At 41.8% G+C, this 24,837-nt stretch overlaps 1 protein-coding gene across 2 annotated transcripts in view; it reads left to right on the top strand.

Annotated features, from left to right (window-relative positions):
* Positions 378 to 24,837, top strand: part of ATL3 (atlastin GTPase 3) — a 39,544-nt gene continuing 15,084 nt past the window's right edge. Inside the window, exons 1-6 of one of the 2 annotated variants that reach the window (XM_005699837.3) lie at positions 378 to 756; positions 13,798 to 14,012; positions 14,151 to 14,294; positions 20,854 to 20,958; positions 21,461 to 21,511; positions 24,250 to 24,306. In XM_005699837.3, coding sequence (XP_005699894.1) covers positions 13,806 to 14,012; positions 14,151 to 14,294; positions 20,854 to 20,958; positions 21,461 to 21,511; positions 24,250 to 24,306 — 564 coding nt within the window. In that variant the 5' untranslated portion in view covers positions 378 to 756; positions 13,798 to 13,805. Of the gene's footprint in view, positions 757 to 793; positions 1,086 to 13,797; positions 14,013 to 14,150; positions 14,295 to 20,853; positions 20,959 to 21,460; positions 21,512 to 24,249; positions 24,307 to 24,837 lie in introns of those variants that run through there. The other variant, XM_018043326.1, reaches the window with a different exon arrangement.

The raw sequence follows: 24,837 nt of genomic DNA, 5'->3' as shown, positions 1-24,837 counted from the left end.
AACAAATCCAAAATAACAATATTCTTCAATTGTGACAACTGCCAGTTTTGCAATCACATATGAGTGTGAATAAAAGCATTTTTGGAGAACCGTGTTTTGTATTGATCTACCATACAGTTTAAGTAACAGTGTCATTGCCAAAGCAACTTCAAGACAAGCTCCAGGAAGCCAGAGGTTTACAAAATACGGCCATAGCTTAGAAAGAACAAAGCCAGTGGAAGGACTTTCCCTAGAAGTTCTTATGTTAGCTGTTAAGAGTAGCGATGGGGGCCATCAGGCTTGGGCCGAGACAGGAATATCGGGAGTAGCTGTAATGGTGATAATGAAGTCACGCCCTCCTCTCCTTGTGAAGTCAAAATCATTTAAAAAACCAGTGATGCTCACGTCATCCGTGGTTGAGGCCTCCCTTCGGTCCTTAGGGTAGAGTGCCGCCTACCTATGGCTCCGGCCAGCGTTAAACATCGAAACCCTCTCAAACGCGGCCAGTAAGGGTCTGAGGCCGGTTCCATCGAGGCCTCGGACCTGGGCCTGGCCTCAAGACTAAGCTGGGCGGGGACCACTGGCCGGCTCAGTTCTCCCCGCATGGCCTGCTGGGAGTTGTAGTTCAGTCGTCGAAGAGCCGCAACAATCCCAGTCCCTCTCTTCCGCTTCCTCCCCGCCCCGGATGAGTTCGCCAAACGGGAACCGCTGGCGGGTAACCAGAGAACGAGGGGCTACAATTCCCAAGGGACCGTTGCTCCCAGTGCGCAGCCCCAGGTATTCCAGACCGAGAGTCTGACTCCAGCGCACGCGCACTCGCGTCGGGCGGTGGCGGGATTTTGCCGCGTGCGCTTTCCCGCCCCAGTCCGCTAGGCGCTAGCTGCGCCTCGGTCGACCCTTGCCAACACTCTGTGTTCTCGCTCTCTCGCGGCTTCGCGTGCCCGTCCTCGCTAGTTTCTGTTCGAGCCCAGGCCACGCCCGTTTCCCGCCTCCAGGGCCTGGTTCGTTCCCGCCCCAGCCCTGCCCTTTTTGCGCCCCTGCTGCTTCTGCTGGAGGCGGAGGCTCCATGTTGTCCCCTCAGCGAGCGGCTGCATCGGGAGGAGCAGGTGAGGCGCCCGATTGCCCCCGAGCCCGCTCCGTGGCCACCTCCACCGCCCTCGCTGCTGTAGCTCCGAGGAGACCGCACGCCCGCGCCGCCGCCCTTCCTCGTCCCGGGGTTGGGACCGCGCGCCCCTCCTTGGTGTCCCTTGGCCGGCTTATTCGGGTCCAGGGGCTCCTCGCGGGGTCGGGACGGTAGGGCACGGGCGGGGCCTTCCTCGGCCACCTTCGGAGGTCGGGCCCTGCGCTCGGGGGAGACTGTTAGTGCCCCTTGGGGCTGCTGCCGCCCGCCTGGCGCCTCCCCTCCCCGCCTGGGGCGGCCCCGAGGGTCGGTGGTCCCGGGGCGTCGTTCCGAGGCTTTGCCCCGCGGGCCCCGCCCTGGTTGAGCTGGGCGCTCTGGGCTGCGGGCCCCTTCCTTCCTGGGCGCTTCGCACACTCGCGGGCCGAGTGGCTCTGGCCTTGTTAACGGGCCCAGGGAGCTGAGAAAATATAGATGCCGTATTGTTCAACCTTTTAAAAAGCTGTGGAGGCTGCGAAGTGTCTGAGTTGGAAACTATTTTTATCCTAACGACCTTGAGTTACAAGAAGTATTAGGAAGGTTGATTTTCAACCCACACTTATCTCCCTAAAGGAGATAATAGAATGTGGCCTAAATTGATTTTTAAGAAGTTTTTTTAGTACGTGTGGTACAATACGTTCTTTTGCTTTCTTGAAGACATAACGAATAGTGAAAGTATTAAATAAAAACAAATGGTCACCATAAATTCGTCGGTTTTGATTTCATCTATCATTTTACCTGACTTTATTTTTGTTTGCTGTGTGTTCTGTTGAAATAGCCAGACGTTTCATTTGCGAAATCTAAAGGCAACAACAGAACATTGAAGACTCTTCAGTAAATCTCAGCCCTGAAATTTGAACACGAAGTTGGGTAGAATGTTTTGGGAAGGAGAGAAAAGAACTAACGGACCAAAAACGGGGTTTCCCGTTCTGGCTGGCTTTTGGAGAATCAAAACCTATGTAGTTTTAAGCCAAGATACGTATTCAGCATTGCAGTGTTGAATTTCAAATGAGTGCTTTTTTTTTCAGTCCCCACAGAAAGTAGCTCATAGTGTCAAAATCTCTTTTGCTGCTTTAACACCTGTCAAGGAAACGCTTGACTGAAGATCTCTACCTAATGAGGCATTAGTTTCGCAGAGCAAAACTGTTTTATTAGCTATTGTTTACTGTCTTACTGGAGTCATAAAGTTAAGAAAAGTAGTAGCAGAAAAGAAATGTGATGATGTGTGCTAGCATAATTGTCCTAGTTTTCACTAAACAGGGCTTGTGCAGTTGCTCAGTCGTGTCCCATCCTTTGTGACCCCATAGATTGCAGCACACCAGGCTTCCCTGTTTAGAATAGGCCTTTGTAGAATTGGTTTTCTAAGATGTAGCACATGCATTTTTTCATTTTTATGATTCCTAAGCCATAGAAGATATACTCACTAATTATTTAAAATGAAATAATGGAGACTTGTAAGAAGAAATGTAATGTCTTCTCTACCTCCCCAGTTCCTCAGTGGTAGCCATTACTCACAATTTGGTCATATAGTCTTAATATTTCTTTGAAATATTAGGGAACCCTTGGGCATGTGAACTTGTTTGAGAATTGGTTTAAAATTTACCTCTGATGACTAGGCATGCCTTTAAAGTTTCTGTGGCCTTGTGTTTCATATTGAGAAATTGTTTAAACAACACAACTATAGTTTAAAGTTAGTCTGAATTTTAAAACATTTTCCTGACTTTGAGATTCTAAAAGCATATTCTCTTAAAAATACCAAGGGGGAAACATGATGGGAAAGCTTTTAGTTAAAAGGAAAAAAAAATCTTTTAGTTGCTATAGAGCTGTGGTTCCCAGCTCTGCTGCACTTTAGAATAACTTGGGTTTTTAAAAACCTGCCAATGCTTGGAGCTAACTCACAGATTCCAATTTAACTCATTGAGGAGCCAGACAGTAGTGAAAAAGCTCCTAAAACCCAAGCAATTTAATTTTTATATTAATAGATAATCAAATTTCCCTATAGGTTGTTGCTTAATTTGAATTGATTTGTTGCATTATAGGAAGTATAGTTTGTAATGTCAGTATTTTTGTATTGAGTTGTTATTCTTCTGGGTTTCCCCAGTGGCTTGGCGGGTAAAGAATCCGATTGCCTGCAATGCAGGAGACAGGAGACAGGGGTTCCATCCCTGAGTTGGGAAGATCCTCTGGAGGAGGAAATGGCAACCTACTCCAGTATTCTTGCCTGAAAAATCCCATGAAAAAAAGAGCCTGGCGGGCTACAGTCCATAGGGAGGCTAAAGTATATTACAAATTAGAAAGTAGATTTTACAGACATAGTATGTGAAAAAGCAGAGAAGTAGATTCATTCTTTATGTTTTGAAATGATGAGGAATCCAAATCAAATATTGCCAGTTAAGAAAGTCTTATTCAACTGGAATACAGATAATTAAAACCTTCAGGTAACCAGGTTGATTTTGGTGGTGTTCTTATTTTTAGGGTAAAGTCAAATAAGGTGAATATTGAATTCTTTCTATTAAAAAGATTTTTTTCTCATTTTTAGATTCAGTCTCTGCATTTCTGACATAATTGATTTTCATAAATCCATGAAGCACTGCAAAATTCTTAATTGACTAAGAAAAAGTGCTTTTGTTCAACATTCTGTGCGCTAAGCATTCTGTGGAGGCTTCTCTCATAGCTCAGTAGGTAAAGAATCTGCCTGCAGTGCAGGAGACCTGGGTTCCATTCCTGGTTGGGAAGATCCCCTGGAGAAGGAAATGGCAACCCACTCCAGTATTCTTGCCAAGAGAATTCCATGGACAGAGAAACCCGGCAGGCTACAGTCCATGGACTTGCAAGAGCTGGGCATGACTTAGTGACCAAACCACTACCTGTGCTAAAATACAAAAATTTTCTACGACAGATGAAAATAATCTTCCTTGTAAACTTTTAATTAATTAGAATGTAAGTTTCCCCTAGTATTCTGTTGAGTTGTGTTTAAATAGTATGTTCATGGAAACAACCTTAGAAATATGTGTGTCTACCAGTATACTAGCTTGAGACAAAAGGCACTCCCACCATCAGCAAAAAGGAGCCACACCCAGGAGTTCTAGAGTTGGCTGAGAGTTTCCCGGTACCTTTGTATGTGATGATGTGTTTTCTTTGGCGTTCTTTGTGAATTGGGAACTTTAAAAGACTGCCAGCAAGAACAAGGCATGAAAATGGTATGCTTCTGTTTTTGGGTGTGTTGCTTTTGCTCTTTAGAAACTGTGGTATTTCAAAAGGAGAATGGAAAACTCAGGCCATAACTTTACCCTGAGTCATGCACGCTGCTCAGTGAAATGTGTCTTTAAGTAGAGTTAGGATTCGCTTTTCAGAACTCTCTGGACAGGAAGGATGAGAACTGAGGCGCGCTCTGCCCCAGTGGTTTTTAACCCAGGGTGGTTTTGCCTGGTTGGGACACTTAGCAATGCCTGGAGGCGTGTATGAGTCTCCCAAGAGGGAGCGCGATTGGTACCTGGTGAGAAGAGGTGAGAGATGCTGCTAAATATCCTACAGTGAGTGGAATAGTTCCCCGTAACAAAGAGTTATCCACCCAAAATACCAGTGGTGCTGAGGTGGAGAAACCCTGGTCTAAACTGTTTAATTGATCTACTAACTTCTGTCTGAATTACCTGAAATAGCAATTATTGCTTCCAAATAACTGGTTTCGTTGAGTTTATCATTGTTTTCAAATATTTGAGGAGCATTTAAACTTCTTTCCCCCCTAATGCTTTTCCTGATAGAACTTGTTCCTTAAAATGTATGTTTCCCAGGGTTAGGAAGGCCACTTAGAATTCAATTGTCTCATCTGCTTCTGTTTAGCCTGTGCTGCTACATGGTCTTCTGTCCTTTAAAAATTCAGAAATCTAGAAGAAGGCAATGGCACCCCACTCCAGTACTCTTGCCTGGAAAATCCCAGGGACAGCGGAGCCTGGTGGGCTGCAGTCCATGGGGTCGCTAAGAGTCGGGCACGACTGAGCGACTTCACTTTCACTTTTCTCTTTCCTGCATTGGAGAAGGCAATGGCAACCCACTCCAGTGTTCTTGCCTGGAGAATCCCCAGGGACGGGGGAGCCTGGTGGGCTGCTGCCTATGGGGTCGCACAGGGTCGGACACGACTGAAGCGACTTAGCAGCAGCAGGATGAATTAGCGTTGTAGTTTCCATAGTCTCTACAAATCTTTCCCAGTAATAATTAATTTCACTTGTTAGTCTTTCAGCCATTCTATTTGTCTGTCCTTTTGGTGAAGTTGTTCAGTTGCCTAGTTGTGTTCGGCTCTTTGCGACCCCACGGACTGCGGCATGCCAGGCTTCCCTGTCCTTCACCATTTCCTGGAGTTTGCTCAAACTCATGTCCACTGAGTCCAATTATACATCGATTAAATAAGCATATTTAAAGGTAGTGGTTAATCTGGATTAAGGTGTGTATTAAAAAGGAGAGGCTAAGTCAGTGCTTTAAAAGTATTTAGAAAAAACATCCATGTCAATTATTGGAATCCTTTATAATTATCCAAATATTTTCAACATTTCTACATACTTTGAAATGATGACTGATACAGTATTACTTAGAGCTATTTACAGCACTGATAATTAGCAGTATAATAGTTTTACCACTCACCTTTTTTTTTTTTAATTAGATTTTAAGCTCACTAAACTTCAGTTTTTCCTAAACTTAGGTTTATAAGTTTACTTAAATGTAAACGGATGGTCTGGGAACTGGGAGCCCCCCCCCAAAAAAAAGTGTATACTGAGGATAGATATGACTGGTCAGGCCATATCTTTTGTATGTATATAAAATGTCACATCTGTTGTTCATGTAAGTGAACATAATAAAGCATGAACTCTTCATATACTAAACAGATATTAATTGTTCATATAAGTGAGCGTGACTCAGAAAATGTCAACTTGGAAAATGATTACTTTGCTAAGGGAGAAGGCATATAAGGTTACCACTTAAAGGTTTTTCTAGTACCATCCCTGGAGGTTAGATCTCCAGTATGATTCCAGAGAAATGGAAGTAATTTCACTGCAAATGGGGTGTCTCTCTCCCTTAAAAAAAACCTCGTCTTTTGTGGAGTCCTTCCTGTGCAAGTTGCTTCTTTTAGCATGAATTTTGATCAGTTCTTTAGCCAGGCCTATACAATTTAAGTTAAACCAAAGCATGAATAGGTTCCTTAACAAGTTTGGCCAATTTGGGTATTCAGGAAGTTTTCAGTTGTTGAAGAAGCATCGAGTTTTAGAGCTGGAAAATGGCTTTACCTAACTGCCTGATTTTGTAGAAGAAACTGAGACATAGGTAAGTGAAATGATTTACTCGTGCTGTTACAGTTAGTGGGAAACTGGGCCCTGAAGTCTGGCCTTCCTGATTGTTAGGAAGGCCTCTCTCCTCTACATACTCCTTCACTTGCATAACCATGTTTGCCAAACCAGGAGCTGAAGTTACAGAAGGAAGAAATGATAGGGCTTGGTGGTACATTGCCTATGAGTCAGGAAAGATGTGGAGGCTCAAAGGCAGAGATTTGAAAGAATGGAGTAGCTGACAGGATTCACTTTGATGATACCAAATGACTAATGATACTATATTCAGAGTTATAAAATGGTAGAGGTTTAATCTTGACTCATTTTACTGTTGAGACTGAAGGCTGGACATGCCTAGAATCACACGGGTTGTTAGTGGGAGAACTGGAACAGGAACTTGTCCTCTGACTCTTACACCCATTCATTTCTATACAGTACTCCTCCGAGAGTGGGCTGATGGTGGAATATCCAGGTGAACGTGTGCCTTAGGCAGTTGCACATTTGAACCCGAGTCCAGGTTAGAAATTAATGAAGTTGCATCACCAAAGTAGAGGGTGTAGTGAAATTAATTAATTAATGGCCTTCTCTTGTGGCTCACCTGGTAAAGAATCCACCTGCAATGCAGGAGACCTGGGTTCGATCTCTGGGTTGAGAAGATCCCCTGGAGAAGGGAAAGACTAACCACTCCAGTATTCTGGCCTGGAGGATTGCATGGACTATGTAGTCCATGGGGTCGCAAAGAGTCAGACACGACTGATTTCACTAATTTCAGTGAAATTAATGAGTAGAGAGCTCAATCAGGGAGAGGATGAGAACTGCACCAGGCTTAAGCGGCATTGGTGGGTATCACAGGCTGAAAAGAGGTTGATAAGAGGCTGGAAGGGAAGGAGGAGTGGGCACTGTTGTAGAGTCCAAAGCTTTTTAAGAAGTGTTAGAAGTTGGGGCCAGTGTGTTTTATCACAGGTTAGGGTTGAGTGGGAATCAAGAAAGGCCTATTGCATTTGGGAGGTGAGGTCACTGATGGGCTAGAGAGCGGTTTCAACAGAGAGACTGAGAGGAAAGTCAGACGGCAAGGTGATGAGAAGGGAATGAGTGCATGAAGACAGACCTGAAGGAGGCTGACAGTGACAGAAAGGAGACTGGAAGGAGGAAGGGAAGAAACTGACTTTTACCGCAATTCTTCGCGCGCACTGTTAGATTTAGTGTTCATGATACTAGGAAGCTGCTATTCTATGGTAGGTGCTGGGCCTGAAGGTGACAGTTTCCTTACTCCCCAGGAGCTTATTACGATATAAAGTTGCAATGAGTGGAGTAATCAGTGAAGGTCACTCAGTGGTGTCTGACTCTTTGAGACTCCATGGGCAATATATAGTCCATGGAATTTTCCAGGCCAGAATACTGGAGTGGGCAGCCTTTCCCTTCTCCAGGGGATCTTCCTTACCCAGGGATCGAACCTAGGTCTCCCACATTGCAGGCGGATTCTTTACCAGCTGAGTACAAGGGAAGCCCCAAGTAGAATAATAGTATGTGCTAGTAGTCTTTTTTAAATTAATTTATTTTAAATTGAAGGATAATAGCTTTGCAACATTGTGTTGGTTTCTGCCATACATCAGCATGAATCAGCCATAGGTGTACATATGTCCCCTCCCTCTTCAAACCCCCGCCCCCACCTCCCAATAGTATTTACTAGTAGCAGAAATAGGAAGACTGAGTCCATAATATGTGTCACACGGGCTTCACAGGTGGCTCAGTGTTAAAGAATTTACCCTAGCCACAGGAGACCTGGTTTTGATCCCTGGGTTGGGAAGATCCCCTGGAGAAGGAAATGGCAACCCACTCCAGTATTCTTGCCTGGGAAATCCCATGGACAGAGGAGCATGGCAGGCTACCGCTCGTGGGGTTGCAAAGAGTCGGATGTGACTGAGCACGCTCGCAGTTTGTGTCAGACACTGTTGCTTTGAGATGGTATTAATTTTATAAATAAATGGAACTACAAATGGTTAGATGTTTATCCACAGTCACATTGTGACTAAGAGGTGGAGTTTGCTTGTTTATTATGCAAGTGTTGACTGGATGTCTCCTGTCTGTGGGCACTGTTCTGGTTCTTAGGGGACATAGCATTGAACAAAAGAGACAAAATTTTCTGTCCTCATAGATCTCACATTCTGGAGGTAAGAGAGTAAGGATTCAAGCCCTGTGGACTCTCTTGATTGCTTTTTAGTGTAAAGTGATGAGCTGTGAGAGGACTGGGTGGGAGGTCAGGCCTGAGGGAGGGTGCAGGTGAGTGATGAAGGACGAGCAAGTGTTGGCTGGAGTTGAGCGGAAGGCACATTTCAGGCCCTGGAAACAAATAGTTGAATAGGCTGTATATTTGAAATTTTGAGATTAGAACAGCATGTGGATCCTAACTTTCTCCTAGGAGGAGTATAAATTTACTGGGGAGGATGAGGAGAATAAAGAATTATAGAAACTAAGGCAGCAGGGTGAATGGTGAAAGGCTTTGACTTAGAATTAAGATTTTAGCTTTGAGCCATCAATCCATAAAATGTTTTTGATAGCTTTCTTATGTAGTTGCTGTCATGTTATGTTTATGTACTGTAATGAAGGTGTTCAGCCCTAGGGAATGAGGTGACAATTCAACACTCTGGAGATGTTGACTTGAATGATCAACCTGATAGGCAGGAAATGTTGGAAGCTGACATGGCTAAAGGAGAGGGCCCTGAGGTTTTGATTAAGGGCTTTATGGGATTGGGGGGATCTGAGATGCAAAGATAAATGAACAAAGGATATTTACATGATACCTAAAAATAAGATTTTTACTTGGATGATCAATAATATAGTTTTATTGTCTTAGGAAGTGAGAGATAAATATGGTATGGTGAAAAGTGAGCACCTGTGTTTGAATTATTGATGTGTATAGTTCAAAATGGTTTTTCCCTTAAGTGGACCCAAACTGAGATCTTTTAAAGTCCTATGTGCTTAGTGTACTGTTAGAGAGAAATGCAGGATCTCCCCAGCTCCCTCAACTAAATATAGCCTGGTTCTCTTCCTTTTCACTTTACTATAGGCAGAAAGAGGAAGAGATGAGGAAAGGTTTTATCTTTTTTTTTTTTTCAACTGTCCTTAGTGGTCTTCATCTTTTCTTGAAGTGCAGTTCATTGCATACAACTGCATATATTTCTGTCACGGAATTTTTCTATCTTGTTTGTAGTCCAGGTAATGTTATCTTCCGTGCCTGTTGCCCTGACAGTACCACCTGCATCCTTAAGGGTGGGTGGTAGCTTTCGACTGTATTACATACATATGCATTCTTATTTAACAATTATTTATTGTGTGCCTGCTTTCTGTTGGAAATTCACATTGCTCAATAAACTTTAATGGTGAAATAGATGAGATGGAAAGACCCAGTACCATGAAGTTAATTGTGAAGTCCTGGATGACTCGGTTTGGCTGTCTCTCAGACCCTCCAAATAAGTGACTTAAACAAGGTAGACATTTTCCTTTCATGTGAAAGTGAGCCAGCAGTGGCAGTTTTGTGACACTGAAGTCCTCAGCCCTACCTCTCTGGTTGCTCTGATATTCCTGAGGTGTCACCCTCACACGCCTGGTCCAGGGTGACTTGCTCCTACTTTTGGATCCAGCCAGCAAGAAGGGGGGAAGATGCATGATCTGAAAGTTGCTGTGTCATCTCCAGTCAGAACTTAGGCACATAGTGATACCCTACATACAGGGTTGGTTTGGAAATGTGTTGCTTCTGAGTATTTATATGCCTGGCTAAAAATATTACCAAAGCAGCAGGAGAAAAACGGATGCTGGAGGAGCAACCAGCCATCTCAGGGACTTTGGTACTGCTTTGAGTATTGCACAGCACTCAACCCCGTGCCTTATCCATAAGGTGTGAATAAATTGTTCTCATTTGTTCTTTTATATGAAAGATTGAAGGTCTTCACGCCCCGGATTCACCTGCTGTTATGTCCGTAAGAACTCCAAAAGATTATTCACAAAAATGTTTTTTTATAATGGGAAAAAATGGGAAAGAAAAGTGTGAGTATCTGTATATTATAATGCCAGCATCACATTTAATCTATAGTTACAGGTTATTTTCCAGTAGTTTGCAAAAAAAGTGAAAAATGGCCAGCCTTTTGTTGCTGTCTGATACTGTAAGTTTAAAAAATGAGCAGCAGTGCTTACTGCAGGGGTAGAGTCTGGCAGTCAGCCTGTTTTGTCTACTTTGCCTGCTATCATCATTCAGCCTTTCGTGCTTCCCAGATGAAAGGGTTTCTGGGATCATATGTATGATTTTGGCCATATCTAGCTATCTCTAATATGCTGAAGTGACTTAGCAGCAGCAGCTACTATGCTCAACTTGATATTTGTTTTTCAATTTACTTAAAATTCATTAGTTTTTTTTTTTTTAGCTTAGCTTCCTTCTAAGCAATAATCCACTAAAACATGGTTTTGTTTTCTAATTCAGTTCAGTTCAGTCGCTCAGTCGTGTCTGACTCTGCGACGCCATGAATCGCAGCACGCCAGGCCTCCCTGTCCATCACCAACTCCTGGAGTTCACTCAAATTCATGTCCATCGAGTCGGTGATGCCATATCCAGCCATCTCATCCTCTGTCGTCACCTTCTCCTCCTGCCCCCAATCCCTCCCAGCATCAGGGTCTTTTCCAATGAGTCAACTCTTCGCATGAGGTGGCCAAAGTACTGGAGTTTCAGCTTCAGCATCATTCCTTCCAAAGAACACCCAGGCTGATCTCCTTTAGAATGGACTGGTTGGATCTCCTTGCAGTCCAAGGACTCTGAAGAGTCTTTTCCAACACCACAGTTCAAAAGCATCAATTCTTCGGCACTCAGCTTTCTGCACAGTCCAACTCTCACATCCATACATGACTACTGGAAAAACCATAGCCTTGACTAGATGGACCTTTGTTGGCAAAGTAATGTCTCTGCTTTTGAATATGCTATCTAGGTTGGTCATAACTTTCCTTCCAAGGAGTAAGCGTCTTTTAATTTCATGGCTGCAGTCACCATCTGCAGTGATTTTGGAGCCCCCCAAAATAAAGTCTGACACTGTTTCCACTGTTTCCCCATCTATTTCCCATGAAGTGATGGGACCAGATGCCATGATCTTCGTTTTCTGAATGTTGAACTTTAAGCCAACTTTTTCACTCTCCACTTGACTTTCATCACGAGGCTTTTTAGTTCCTCTTCACTTTCTGCCATAAGGGTGGTGTCTGCATATCTGAGGTTATTGATATTTCTCCCGGCCATCTTGATTCCAGCTTGTGCTTCTTCCAGCCCAGCGTTTCTCATGATGTACTCTGCATATAAGTTACATAAGTAGGGTGACAATATATAGCCTTGACGTACTCCTTTTCCTATTTGGAACCAGTCTGTTGTTCCATGTCCAATTCTAACTGTTGCTTCCTGACCTGCATACACATTTCTCAAGAAGCAGGTTAAGTGGTCTGGTATTCCCATGTCTTTCAGAATTTCCCACAGTTTGTTGTGATCCACACAGTCAAAGGCTTTGGCATCGTCGAGAAAGCAGAAATAGATGTTTTTCTGGAACTGTCTTGCTTTTTCGATGATCCAGCAGATGTTGGCAATTTGATCTCTGGTTCCTCTGCCTTCTCTAAAACTAGCTTGAACATCTGGAAGTTCATGGTTCATGTATTGCTGAAGCCTGGCTTGGAGAATTTTGAGCATTACTTTACTAGCGTGTGAGATGAGTGCAATTGTGTGGTAGTTTGAACATTCTTTGGCATTGCCTTACTCATTCATAATTTCCTAATATTCATTAAATACCCAGTTATGAGAATCTGCTTGCTAATGCAGGAAACATGGGTTTGATCCCTGGGTAGGAAAGATCTCCTAGAGAAGGAAATGGCAATCCACTCCAGTATTCTTACCTGGAGAGTTCCATCTAGACTGTGGGGTCACAAAGAATCGGACGTGACTTAACAACAACAGGTGTCCTTTTAACTACCTAAGAACATCTCCTTTAGTACAGGAAGTAGTGCTTTGCTTCATTTCATAGGCTCCACTGCTGCTTTGGTTTTTTTTTTTTTTTTTGTATACTTTCCATAAATCCACATAGCTAAGTGGCTCTGAATTTCAAAGAATATCTTTGTGTTTCTAACTCTAGAAGAGAAACTACGAGGTAGTGTTAATTTTGAGCTAAATAATTGCTTGCCTCTAAAACCTTGACTAGGTTTTTAAGAGTGATCTGCAAAGCATAGTCCCTACAGATCTTTTCAAGTTTTCTCCAGGACTTGTTGGGACCTGTTACTTTGTAGGCCTTAGTTTATTTTTAAAATGGAGCGGTATTATTTACTTGGTAGAGTTCTAAGCATTAAGTAAAATGATGTATGTGAAAGGCTTGGCAGTGGCAGGTGCCCTCTCTGCTCTTGGTGGACTTTGGTTTCTTTTCAGTTTGGGACCATTTTGAATGAAGCTGATGTGAACACTCTTGTGTGTATGTTTTTTGATGGATATACACATTCATTTCTCTTAGATATATACCTGGGAGTGGAATTGGCTGTGTTAAAGTTAGGTTTAGTTTTACTAGTTACTGCCTAACAGCTTTGCAGAGCGGTTCCATTCCCATCAGAGTGCATGAGAATTGCAGTTGCACCTTTCTGATGGGCAAGTAGTGGTATCTCCTTATGGTTTTGGTTTACATTTCTTTGTTAAGTAATGGTATAGAACCTTTTCGTATGATTATTGACCATTTGGATATCCTTTTTAAATTAAATGCCTGTTCATAATCTTTTGCTTATTACTCTTCTTAAAGGTGGAATAGTTGTCTTTTTCTTTGGGATTTCTGTAATGATTCTGGATATGAGTCCTTTGGATTTAGGTGTTAAAATATTTTCTTTTAGCCTGTAACTTGCATTTTTACTCCCTTAATGATATCTTTTAATGAACAAAAGTCTTAATTTTAATGAAATCTAATTAATTTGTCTTTTTTTTTTTTAATGATTGGGTGCTTTTGTGCTCTGTTTAAAAACTTTTTACTCTTCCATGCTAATGGCAACCCACTCCAGTACTCTTGCCTGGAAAATCCCATGGATGGAGGAGCCTGGTGGGCTGCAGTCCATGGGGTCGCTAAGAGTTGGACATGACTGAGCGACTTCACTTTTACTTTTCACTTTAATGCATTGGAGAAGGCAATGGCACCCCACTCTAGTATTCTTGCCTGGAGAATCCCAGGGACGGGAGAGCCTGGTGGGCTGCCGTCTATGGGGTTGCACAGGGTCGGACACGACTGAAGCGACTTAGCAGCATGCTAAAAATACATATATTTGAAACTTTTTTTTTTAATCTCTATAACAACATAGGTGATGCTATGGAGAGTGGAAAGCCTGGTCCAGTGCAGGTTGTTTTGGTTCAGAAAGACCAACATTCCTTTGAGCTAGAAGAGAAAGCCTTGGCCAGCATCCTCTTACAGGACCACATCCGAGAGCTTGACGTGGTGGTGGTGTCAGTGGCTGGTGCCTTCCGAAAGGGCAAGTCCTTCTTTTTGGACTTCATGCTACGATACTTATATTTCCAGGTAAGGTAGAGTTACTTCATTTCAAATTGGAAAGTGGAGACTTCTGTGTCCAAAAGAGCAAACTCACCTCATGAGTTATCCTTGATGTGTAAAGTTACTTGAATAAGTTTTAATGGAAATTTCTTATTTCTCCTACAGAAGGAAGGTGGCCATTCAAACTGGTTAGGTGACCCAGAAGAACCGTTGACAGGGTTTTCATGGCGAGGGGGCTCTGACCCAGAAACCACCGGAATTCAGATCTGGAGTGAGGTTTTCACTGTGGAGAAGCCAGGTGGAAAGAAGGTAGGGAAGAAAAAGACTTACAAACTAACAAACACAGTGAAATGAAAACTTTGATGTGTAGTCTGATAATCCAGTTAAAATGATTTTTGTCAAAATGATATAAGTTCAAGATTTAAAAATAATGCATGAATGCAGTTTAAAAGGCCAGTGGTAACGGAAGGCTTCTAACATGACCTAGTCCTCCATCTGCTCATTTTCACTTCCCAGAGGCTAATGCTCTCAGCTGTTCTGAAGTTACTTGACGCTCTTACATCTGTCAACATTCACTCCACCCACCCCTCCGGCTGTCAGCAGCTCATCTCATGAGCCTCCTAAGCTTCAGTTGCAGAGCTTCTCCCCAGATTTCTTTGTAAGGGTCAGCTGGGGCAAGGTATATGTCTCCTCAAGTGGAAAGAGAGAATTTGGGGTTACGACTGTTTCTTAAATAGACTTTAACCCCTTCCTTCTGTTTTTAGTCTCACCCTAAAGCATGTTTTCACGGTTGTTTGTGCCTCTCGTTTTTTGAGTCTTTCCAAGGCTTAAGATTTCGTATCTCCCCTTCACGTTGTTCAGTTTCAGCCTTTTCCTTGATGTTAAGTTATTAAATATTTTGGGAGACAGAGAATTGATGGATGACTCTTGATCACTGTTTCCACAGCTTCTGTTTTATTTTATGAATTTCCTTATTATTTCTTTAAATATTTTGTTTCTCTCTGTTTTAGTGAAGTTTCAGGAGAAAGGTATATTAGAAAACCCTCTAATTTTTTTCAATGCTTAGATATGCATACAAAAAAATGTGTAGCAAAATAGGGAGATTTTTACACTTTTTTTTTTAAAGGAAGAGAATGTAGAGGAATCCCTGGCAGTCCAGTGATTGGGGCTCTGTATGATCACTGCCGAGTGCACACGTTCAATTCCCGGTCAGAGTACTAAGATCCCATAAGCCGTGGGGGCGAGGGGGTGGGTAGGAAGAGCCTGGAGGAGAATGAGGATTTTTTGAAATATAATGTTAGAAACTTTTGCTTGGAGGAATCTTTAGATATTATTTTATCCATATTCTTTAATTTTTTTAACAGCTTTATTAAGATGCAATTGATATTCCATTTCTCCCCTCCCAACTTTTGAGCTTTTGTCATATATTTTACTGTAATAACATTGTTTTTATTTTTATTTATTTATGTTTAAATGTTCAGTTATCTTTTAAAGATATTTAAATAATAAGAAAAAAGCCATGTGCTTACACACGCAGTTACCATTAACTAACTGTACTTGACTTTCTGCGTCCAGAGTTCTGTTTTTTGTGTTCATTTTTCCTCCCGCTTGAAGGTCCTTTAATAGTTCTTGTAGCGCTACTCTTCTGCTGTGGAAATCTTTTAGCTTATGTTCTGTGTCTGAAAAGTATTTCACCTTTGTTTTGAAAACAGTTATGCTGGGTATAGAATTCTAGGATGGGAGTTTTATTCTTCAGTGCTTCTGAGATGTCAGTCCCCTGCCTTTTTGCTGACATTGTTTCTGCTGAGAAATCTATTATCCTTATTTTTGTTTGTCTCTGTTTAATGTGTCTTTTTTTGTCTGGTTGCTTAAAAAATTTTTTTCTTTATCATTTTTTTTTTAGCAATTTGATTATGACATGTCTGTGTTATTTCCCTTTATGTTTCTTGTGTTAGAATTTTTTTGAGCTTTTTCAATATGCAGGTTTATAATTTTTATAAAAATTAAACATTTGGGGGGCCATTGCTTCTTCAAATATTTTTTTGTCCCTTATTCTCTTTGGAGAGTCCTGTTATACATGTATGTCAGTCTGCCTGAAGTTGTCCCGCAGCTCACTGATGCTCCATTCATTTAAAAAATTTTATTTCTCTGTTTCCTTTTGGATAGTTTCTGTTGCTCAGTCTTCTAGTTCACCAGTCTTTTAAATCTGTTGTTAATCCCATCTAGTGTATTTTTTTCTTTAAATATCTTTTCTTTCTTTTTTTTTTAAATATCTTTTCTTTATTATTTATTTTCACTGTACTGAGTCTTAATTGTGGCTCACCCGGCCTTTGTCACGGCATGGGGGCTTCTTCGTTGCGGCAGACATGTGGTGTCTAGTTTCCTGACCAGGGATTGAACCCAGGCCCCCTGCACTGGGGGTGTGGAGTCTTACCCACTGGACCATCACCGATGTCCCTCATCTAGCGTATTTTTCATTTTAGACATTGAGATTTTCATCTTCAGAAGTATATTTTAGGTCTTTTTTGTTTTTTTTTTAATGTTTTTTATGCCACTTAACTTTTTGAATGTATGAAGTACAGGTATACAGAATACTGTTTTAGAGTCATTTTCTGTTTTAAATCTGTGACAGTGATTTTTTTCTCATTTGGGTGGTATCTTTGCATGCTCATTTGGGTCATATCTTTGCATGCCTGCAAACTTTTGGTTGGATGCCAGATGTGTGAATTTTAACTAGTGGATGCTGGATATTTTTGAATTCCCATAAAATACTTAGCTTGTTATATGGGATGCATTTAAGAAATTTGGAAGCTGATGGATCCTTTTGGGTCTCGCTTTTGAATTTTAGGGTTTGTTAAATGAGACAGCTGTATTTAACCTAGAGCTATTTGTTCCTTACTACTGAGGCAAGACTTTAGAGTCACAGGGCTTTTGTAGTCTGACTGGAGGGAAGAGGTGCTGTTCTAGGCTCTCTGTGAACAGTGGGTGCTCTTCCCTCTAAGCCTTTTGAATGGCTCTTTCTCCAGCGTCAGGTAATTTCCTTACTCACATGAGCTTGTCAAGACTCAGCCAAACACTTGATGGGGACTCTCTGCTTTCCATGGTGTTCTTTGTCTCTGTAGCCCTCTCCTCTCAGGTGCTGCCTAAGAGTCCCGTTGCCTTGGTCTCCCTGACTCTCAGCTAAGTTTTCTCAACTCAGGGACTCTGTTGCTCTGCCTGGGTTCCCCCTCCCCGTGCCTTAGCCAGTTAGCTGTGTCACCTGCAGGGCTGACCTCATCTGTTTCCTTTCTCTCGAGGATCATTATCCTTTGTTACCTGATGCCTAGTCTTTTGCAACTGTTGTTTCATAAAGTGTTAGTTGCTCAGTCATGTCTGACTCATTGTGACCCCATGGACTGTAGCCCACCAGGCTCTTCTGTCCATGTAATTCTCCAGACCACAATACCAGAGTAGGTTGCCATTTACTTCTCTAGGGGATCTTCCCAACCCAGAGATTGAACCCCGAGTCTCCTGAATTCAGGCAGATTCTTTATTGTCTGAGCCACCAGGGATAGTAATCATCAAATGAATATGTTGTATTTTATTTACCTATCTCCTATTGGTGGGCATTTAGATTGTTTCTTTCTTTTCATTTTGTAATCCCTGCTGTAGTGAACAACCTGAAACATGTTTTTGTGAGTAATGTGCAAGCATGTCTCCAGGCCACAGTTTTTTGAACTGTGTCCATGACCCAGTAAAGAGTAGAGAAATCAATTTATTGCTTATGACCAATTTCTTTTTTTCAGATTATTCATCTTATTTTTAAAAATTAATTAATTAATTTTAATTGGAGGCTAATTACTTTACAATACTGTGGTGGTTTTTGCCATACATTGACATAAATCAGCCATGGGTGTACAGTTCAGTTCAGTCGCTCAGTCGTGTCCAGCTCTTTGCAACCCCATAGACTGAAGCATGCCAGGCCTCCCTGTTCATCACCAACTCCCAGAGTTTACTCCCACTCATGTCCTTCGAGTCAGTGATGCCATCCAGCCATCTCATCCTCTGTAGTCCCCTTCTCCCGCCTTCGTCTTTCCCAGCATCAGGATCTTTTCAAATAAGTCAGTTCTTCGCATGAGGTGGCCAAAGTATTAGAGTTTCAGCTTTAACATTAGTCCTTCCAGTGAACATTCAGGACTGATCTCCTTTAGGATGGACTGGTTGGATCTCCTTGCTGTCCAAGGGACTCTCAAGAGTCTTCTCCAACACCACAGTTCAAAAGCGTCAATTCTTTGGTGCTCAGCTTTCTTTATAGTGCAACTCTCACATCCATACATGACCACTGGAAAAAACATAGCCTTGACTGGCCAGACCTTTGTTGGCAAAGTAATCTCTCTGCTTTTTAGTATGCTGTCTAGGTTGATCATAACTTTTCTTCGAAAGAGTAAGCGTCTTTTAATTTCATGGCTGCAGTTGCCATCTGCAGTGATTTTGGAGCCCCCCAAAATAAAGTCTGTCACTGTTTCCACTGTTTCCCCATCTATTTCCCATGAAGTGATGGGACCAGATGCCATGATCTTAGTTTTCTGAATGTTGAGCCTTAAGCCAACTTTTTCACTCTCCTCTTTCACTTTCATCAAGAGGCTCTTTAGTTGTTCTTCACTTTCTGCCATAAGGGTGGTGTCTGCATATCTGAGGTTATTGATATTTCTCCCGGCAATCTTGATTCCAGCTTGTGCTTCCTCCAGCCCAGCGTTTCTTGTGATGTACTATGCATATAAGTTAAATAAGCAGAGTGATAGTATATAGCCTTGATATACTCCTTTTCCTATTTGGAACCAGTCTGTTGTTCCATGTCCAGTTCTAACTGTTGCTTCCTGATGTGCATATGGATTTCTCAAGAGGCAGGTCAGGTGGTCTGGTATTCCCATCTCTTTAAGAATTTCCCACAGTTTGTTGTGATCCACACAGTCAAAGGCTTTGGCATAGTCAATAAAGCAGAAGTAGATGTTTTTCTGGAACTCTCTTGCTTTTTCGACAATCCAACAGATGTTGGCAATTTGATCTCTGGTCCTCTGCCTTTTCTAAAACCAGCTTGAACATCTGGAAGTTCACGGTTTGCATACTGTTGAAACCTGGCTTGGAGAATTTTGAACATGGGTGTTCATGTACATGGGGGTACATATGTCCCCCATCCCGAGCCTCCCTCCCACCTCCCTCCCCATCTCATCCCTCTGGGTTGTCCCAGTGCACCAGCTTTGAGTGCCCTATCTAATGCATTGAACTTGGACTATTAGGACCAGTTTTTAAAAAATAAGAACTAGAAAATATTAGAGTATATATAGTACAAATGAAAATTAAGTTTCAGCTTAATACATGTACACATTTGATTGTAATATAAAATATATTTCTTACTGTGGGTTATAGTGAAAAACATTGGAAAGTCTCTTAAAAGTGGAATTCCTGGGTCTGAGAATACCCATTTCCTCTATTTCTCACTATTGTCAAACTGTTCCTGAAGGTCGTTAGGGCATTTTACTGTTCCACTACATGATATATGAATACCATTTCCCTCCAAATAACCAGCACTTTAAGTGTACATATGACTCCCACTCCTCAAAGAGCTTCTCTTTAGTATTTCTTTTTCCCTCTAGTTAGCCTCCTTTTTCTTATTAGCAGATGTTATGATTTTCTTTTTCATTGAAATATAATTTGCCTACAGTAAAATCCATCCTTTCAAAGTGTGTAATTCAGTTATTTTTAGTACACTCACAAGGCTGTGCAAGTATTACCATGTAACGCCAGAACATTTTCATCACCCCCCAAAAATAACTCGGTCACATCCCTTTTCCCTCTTCTCCCAGCCCCTGGCCACAACCGATCTCCTTTCCTCTTCATGTTTGCTGTTTCATACAAATGGAATCGTATAAATATGGGTCTTTTGTATGCCCTCTTCCAGCCAGCCCAGTGCCCTCAAGGCCCTACCATGATGTAACATGTATTGAGACTTGACTTATTTCCATGGTAAAATAATCCAGTGTATGGATACCTACTCCATTTTGCTTATCCGTTCATCAGTCGGACAACATTTAGCCTGTTTCTGTACCTTGGTTATTGTGGATAATGCTGCAGTGAGTGTGGGAGTACAGGTGTCTTTTCAATTACAGGAAGTTATGTAGGGATGGTAGATACTACATCTCTTTTTTGTAACATTTTACATAAATCTCACTTTTAAGGTGGGACTGGGTCATTAAGTTCTTTTTGGAAAGAATGAGGCTTCATGAAACCTGGTTACATAGAGTGAATGGTATCTTTGATTCTGTTGCTTTCATTTGGCATCTGTGATGTGGTCTCTTTTTTGTAAAGATTGAAAGAAATGTTTGTTTTTCTTTTATCAAATGACCAGAAAACCCTATAAATTAAAGAGAAGTATTCAGCTTTGCAGGGAAATGCCAACAAGGCCATATGTTTTATTTTTATTGGGTAATGCCTGAGGTTAAACTAAGTCAATATTTTAAATTTGTTTTTCATCAACAAAAACATCCTCAGGACTGGCTTGGAAAGTGAGCTAATTGGCTTCAACATTTGGCTGTCTTAATTGTTAGGGTGATTTTGCTCTCTGATCATACTGCTCTGTACACCTCTGTTCTGTCAGAGCAGATAATCTTTTCCAGCAAAGTTCTCTGGTCAGAAAAAAGCCAAGGCATCTAAATAATTATCTTTATTGAAAAAAATCTGCATGTAAGTGGACCCATGTGGTTCAAACCCATGTTGTTCAAGGGTTAAGTGTAATTGTGCTTTTCTGATAGAACCTGCAAGCATGTGCTTCCCCCTTCTCACTTTAACATATTTGTGTGTGTGTGTGTGTGTGTGTGTGTGTGTTTTATAGGTTGCAGTTGTTCTGATGGATACCCAGGGGGCATTTGACAGCCAGTCCACTGTGAAAGACTGTGCTACCATCTTCGCTCTGAGCACCATGACTAGCTCTGTTCAGGTAAAACCACTTGACTAGGAAAACATTTTGTAGAAGAAATGGAATAAAGAGGACACATCTAGTTTCAGCTCTTGTTCTGTTATCAGAATTCCTATGGTGACATGAAAATGTTCTTTTTATACTACAGATATCAGTGAAGCTCTTATAAGTTCAAGAAGCAGCCAAAATTATTAATATTTTTCCACTTTGGTCATAATATAGTTATTCCAGGAGAAGTCTGAAAAGTGGAAATTGAAGTTAAATCAGTTGCATTATATGGGAAATGTAGACTTGGTGTAAAAAAGTAAGAAAATTGTATTTTGAACTATAAAGGAAGAATTATGCGATTTCAACCTTATATGCATAGTTCTCCAAAAAGACGGATAATATTACTGTTCAAACAGACCTCGTATTCCTATATGCAGACCTTTAACTGTACAAGCTTCTGTTCACTGCTTTTGACCTACTTGATATTCATCTGAAGTAGATTAGAGTAGTATCAATCTGAATTTTTGTTTTCTAGATTTATAATTTGTCCCAGAACATTCAAGAAGATGACCTTCAACAGCTGCAGGTATGTATTCCTCATAAAAATGTTAATAATGTCATTTAGAAGTTTTAAGGCCGAGGTGCATTTTAGAACTGAGTAGTTTCAGCAGAAGATTGAAATGTGGAGGAAGGTGTGGGCTCGTGGTAATCCTTCACTCTGTGTATCTTTGATTGGAGTGGTCAGGGATGTTCTTACTGAGTTAAGCAGGGGACCGAAGAAAGTGAGCAGGTAAATCCTGCAGATATTTTGGGGGGAAAGTGGTGCAGGGAAGGAAGCAGCAGGAAGGCAGAGCGTGAGGGGGGAGTGAACTTGGTGGGGTCCAGGGACAGCACGGAGGCCAGCGGGTGGGGTTGGAGGATGAGACAGGAGACGGGCGAGTGGCGAAGTCAGAGAAGCGGGTGCTCGGCTTCCAGTGATGCCCTGCTTTGTAAGGACTTGGGCTCTTCCTCTGGGTGAGATGGGAGCCATGTTTTGATCAGAGGAGTGATATTGCTTGACATGTGATGAAAGGATCATGGTGACTGTTGTGTTTATAGAGTATATTTTTAGAGGTGCAATGATGCATTCAGTGAGACTGCTTATGAACCTACTACAATAATTCAAGCAAGGCTAAATAAATTAATATTTATAAAAGGCATAGGGTCATTGCCTGGAAAATAGTATGTGCTTAACATGTGCTAGCTGTTACTTATTAAACCTGTTACTGTTGTTAGTCATTGTCTTTTCTCCGTAGCAGCAGTTCTTACACGTTTTTCCTATAAAATCCTCTTCATTGGGTATCCCAGAGTTGGATGCAGTCTGGCATGCTTCTCGAATTCTACTCCTCCCACTGACATTCAAGAAATATATCAGAATATGAGAGTGAGAGTGTCATTTATTATAGAGATTACCTTTAATTAGTTTTAATTTATATTCCTTAAAAAAAAAAAAAAAAACTCCACAATTTTGGCTCTTAATGTTACTATTAGCAGTTACTTGTACTCCATAATTGGTGGTTCTACACCAGTGCCATGATTCGGTGGTTGAGAGCTGTTGCTCTGTGATACGTATCCATCAAAACTTGTGTTTGATACCTTTTCACCTGAAACTGACCCCTTTCTAAGCTCCTTTCTTTCACACCTTTTTTGGGAATACCTAATTTGTATGAGGGCTTCCCTGGTGGATCGGTGGTAAAGAATCCACCTGCCAGTGCAGGAGACGTGAGTTTGATCCCTGGGTCAGGAAGATCCCCTGGAGAAGGAAATGGTAGCCCCGTCCAGTATTCTTGCCTGGGAAATCCCACAGACAGAGGAGCCTGGCAGGCTACAGTCTGTGGGGTCGCAAAGAGTCAGACTTGACTGAGCAGCTAAATGACAGCAACAGAAATTAGTGTGAGGCAGTGGGCCAGGTGCTGTAGATGCACTGGTGCGTGAGGCACACTTGATTCCTTATGGATGTTGTGGTCCAGTTGGTGAGAGGGTGCAGAAATGACTAGGCACGAGTGATGTCTCAGGACGACTGCACACACGTCAGAGTGCCACAACCTGGGTGGCTTGAAACAGTAGAAATGCATCCTCTCACTGTTGGGGAAGCTGGAAGTGATATGTGTATATCATATATATATACAGACTTCCACCCATTTCCTTAGTCATTAGCCCTGCTCCCTCACCTCCTCTTTCAGGGTAACTGGCGCTTTAATTTCTGAGCCTTTCAGGGATTCTGCTCAGAGACTCTGCTTGTTACTTTTTGGCCCCTGCCTCATAGATTTCTTATTCTTAGTGGGGTGGAGAAAGCCAAAACCCAAGGCAGTTCTCATTTGTTCTTCTTCTAGAGTGTGACAACTCTTCTTTTTCATACCCTTTCTCTTCCTCTCTGTCCTGTGAGTTTATAACTTTTGCACTTCATTTTGCTATACTTTTCGGTGCAGCTGCATGAAGAAATAGAGGTAAATGTGTAAACCCTAACTTGAAAGAATTCCTTCATTGGGTCATCCGAACGGCATGCATCCTACAGGTCTGGCACATGCTGTCCTCGGTGCTGGAGGTCCCATAGTGCACAGAGCATCCCTGCCCTCATGGACTTCAAATGCTAGTAGTGAAGACAGACATTAATCAAGATGAGTAAAGGTATAGTGTGTTAGATAGACAAGTGAGAGGAAAAATTTGAAAGGACATGGGATAGGAAATACTGGGTGGAGAGGTGTAGTGTTTTTAGGTAGACGGCCATGGGAGGCTTCATTTGGAAGGAGTCATTGGAGTGAATTCCTGAAGGAGTGATATAGCTGTTCAGGTGTTTGGGGGGAAGGACGTTGCAGGCAGAAGGAGGCATCTAGGATGGCAGTGCACACAGCAAGTTTGAGGAACATCAAGGAGGGCCAGTGTGGCCGGATCACACTGCAGGGTCTGGCTTTTATTCGCAGTAAGGTTGAAGACTTTCGAGCAGAGGCATCATGTGGTCTGACTAACGTTGTGTATAACAGAGCCACTGTGGCCGCTGTATTGAGGAGAGTCTGTGGGGCTGACACAGTGGGAAGCTATCACAATATTCTAAGCCATGTGGAAGTTGCACGTGGTTGGATTTTGGGTTTGCTAATGAATTGGAGTGAGGAATTTCTGAGGGAGAAATAGTCTAGATTATTTTAAGATTTGTGACTCCTGTGGGAGTGTAGAATTTTGGTCTCATATAAGTAGTATTCAGTCTGTTAAGAATTATTTGCTAAAGAACAGCCATTAAAATACTTTGTGTAATATTGCCTTACAAACCATAATGCTTCTTTTTTAAAGCTCTTCACAGAATATGGTCGTCTGGCGATGGATGAAATTTTCCAAAAACCCTTCCAGGTAGGCTGTTAACTGTAAATATAAGTCACATCTTTGTTTTAGTTCATAGATGAGCAAACTATAATCCACAGGCCAAATATGGCCACCTGCCTGTTTTTATATGACCTGTGAGTTAGGAATGGTTTTTTTAAAAATATTTTTAAATGGTTGAAAAAAATCAAAAGAGAAATAATATTTCATGGTATGTGGAAATAATCTGAAATTTAAATGTCAGTTGGCCATAGTGAAGGTTTTATTGGAACACAGCTACACTCGTTTGTATTGCCTATGGCTGCTTTTTGCTACAACAGTCTGAAATATTTACTCTCTGGCCCTTTACAGAAAACGTTTGCTGACCCCAGCTTTAGCTAAATTGCTTTATGAGGATGAGAATGCACAGTAACCTCAGTAAGATTAAAGGATCTCTAAGCATTATTTTTTATTTTAGTTTTTTTTTCCTGTCTGATGTTAACATCTCATTTTATGATTACCTAGTGCTCTTTTTTTCTTGTCCTTCATCATAGTCTTCATACTTGCCTTTTGAGCAGACCC

The sequence above is a fragment of the Capra hircus genome, chromosome 29, assembly GCF_001704415.2.
Source record: "Capra hircus breed San Clemente chromosome 29, ASM170441v1, whole genome shotgun sequence".
NCBI classification, from domain to species: domain Eukaryota; kingdom Metazoa; phylum Chordata; class Mammalia; order Artiodactyla; family Bovidae; genus Capra; species Capra hircus.
This window is presented reverse-complemented; position numbering and strand designations above follow the sequence as displayed.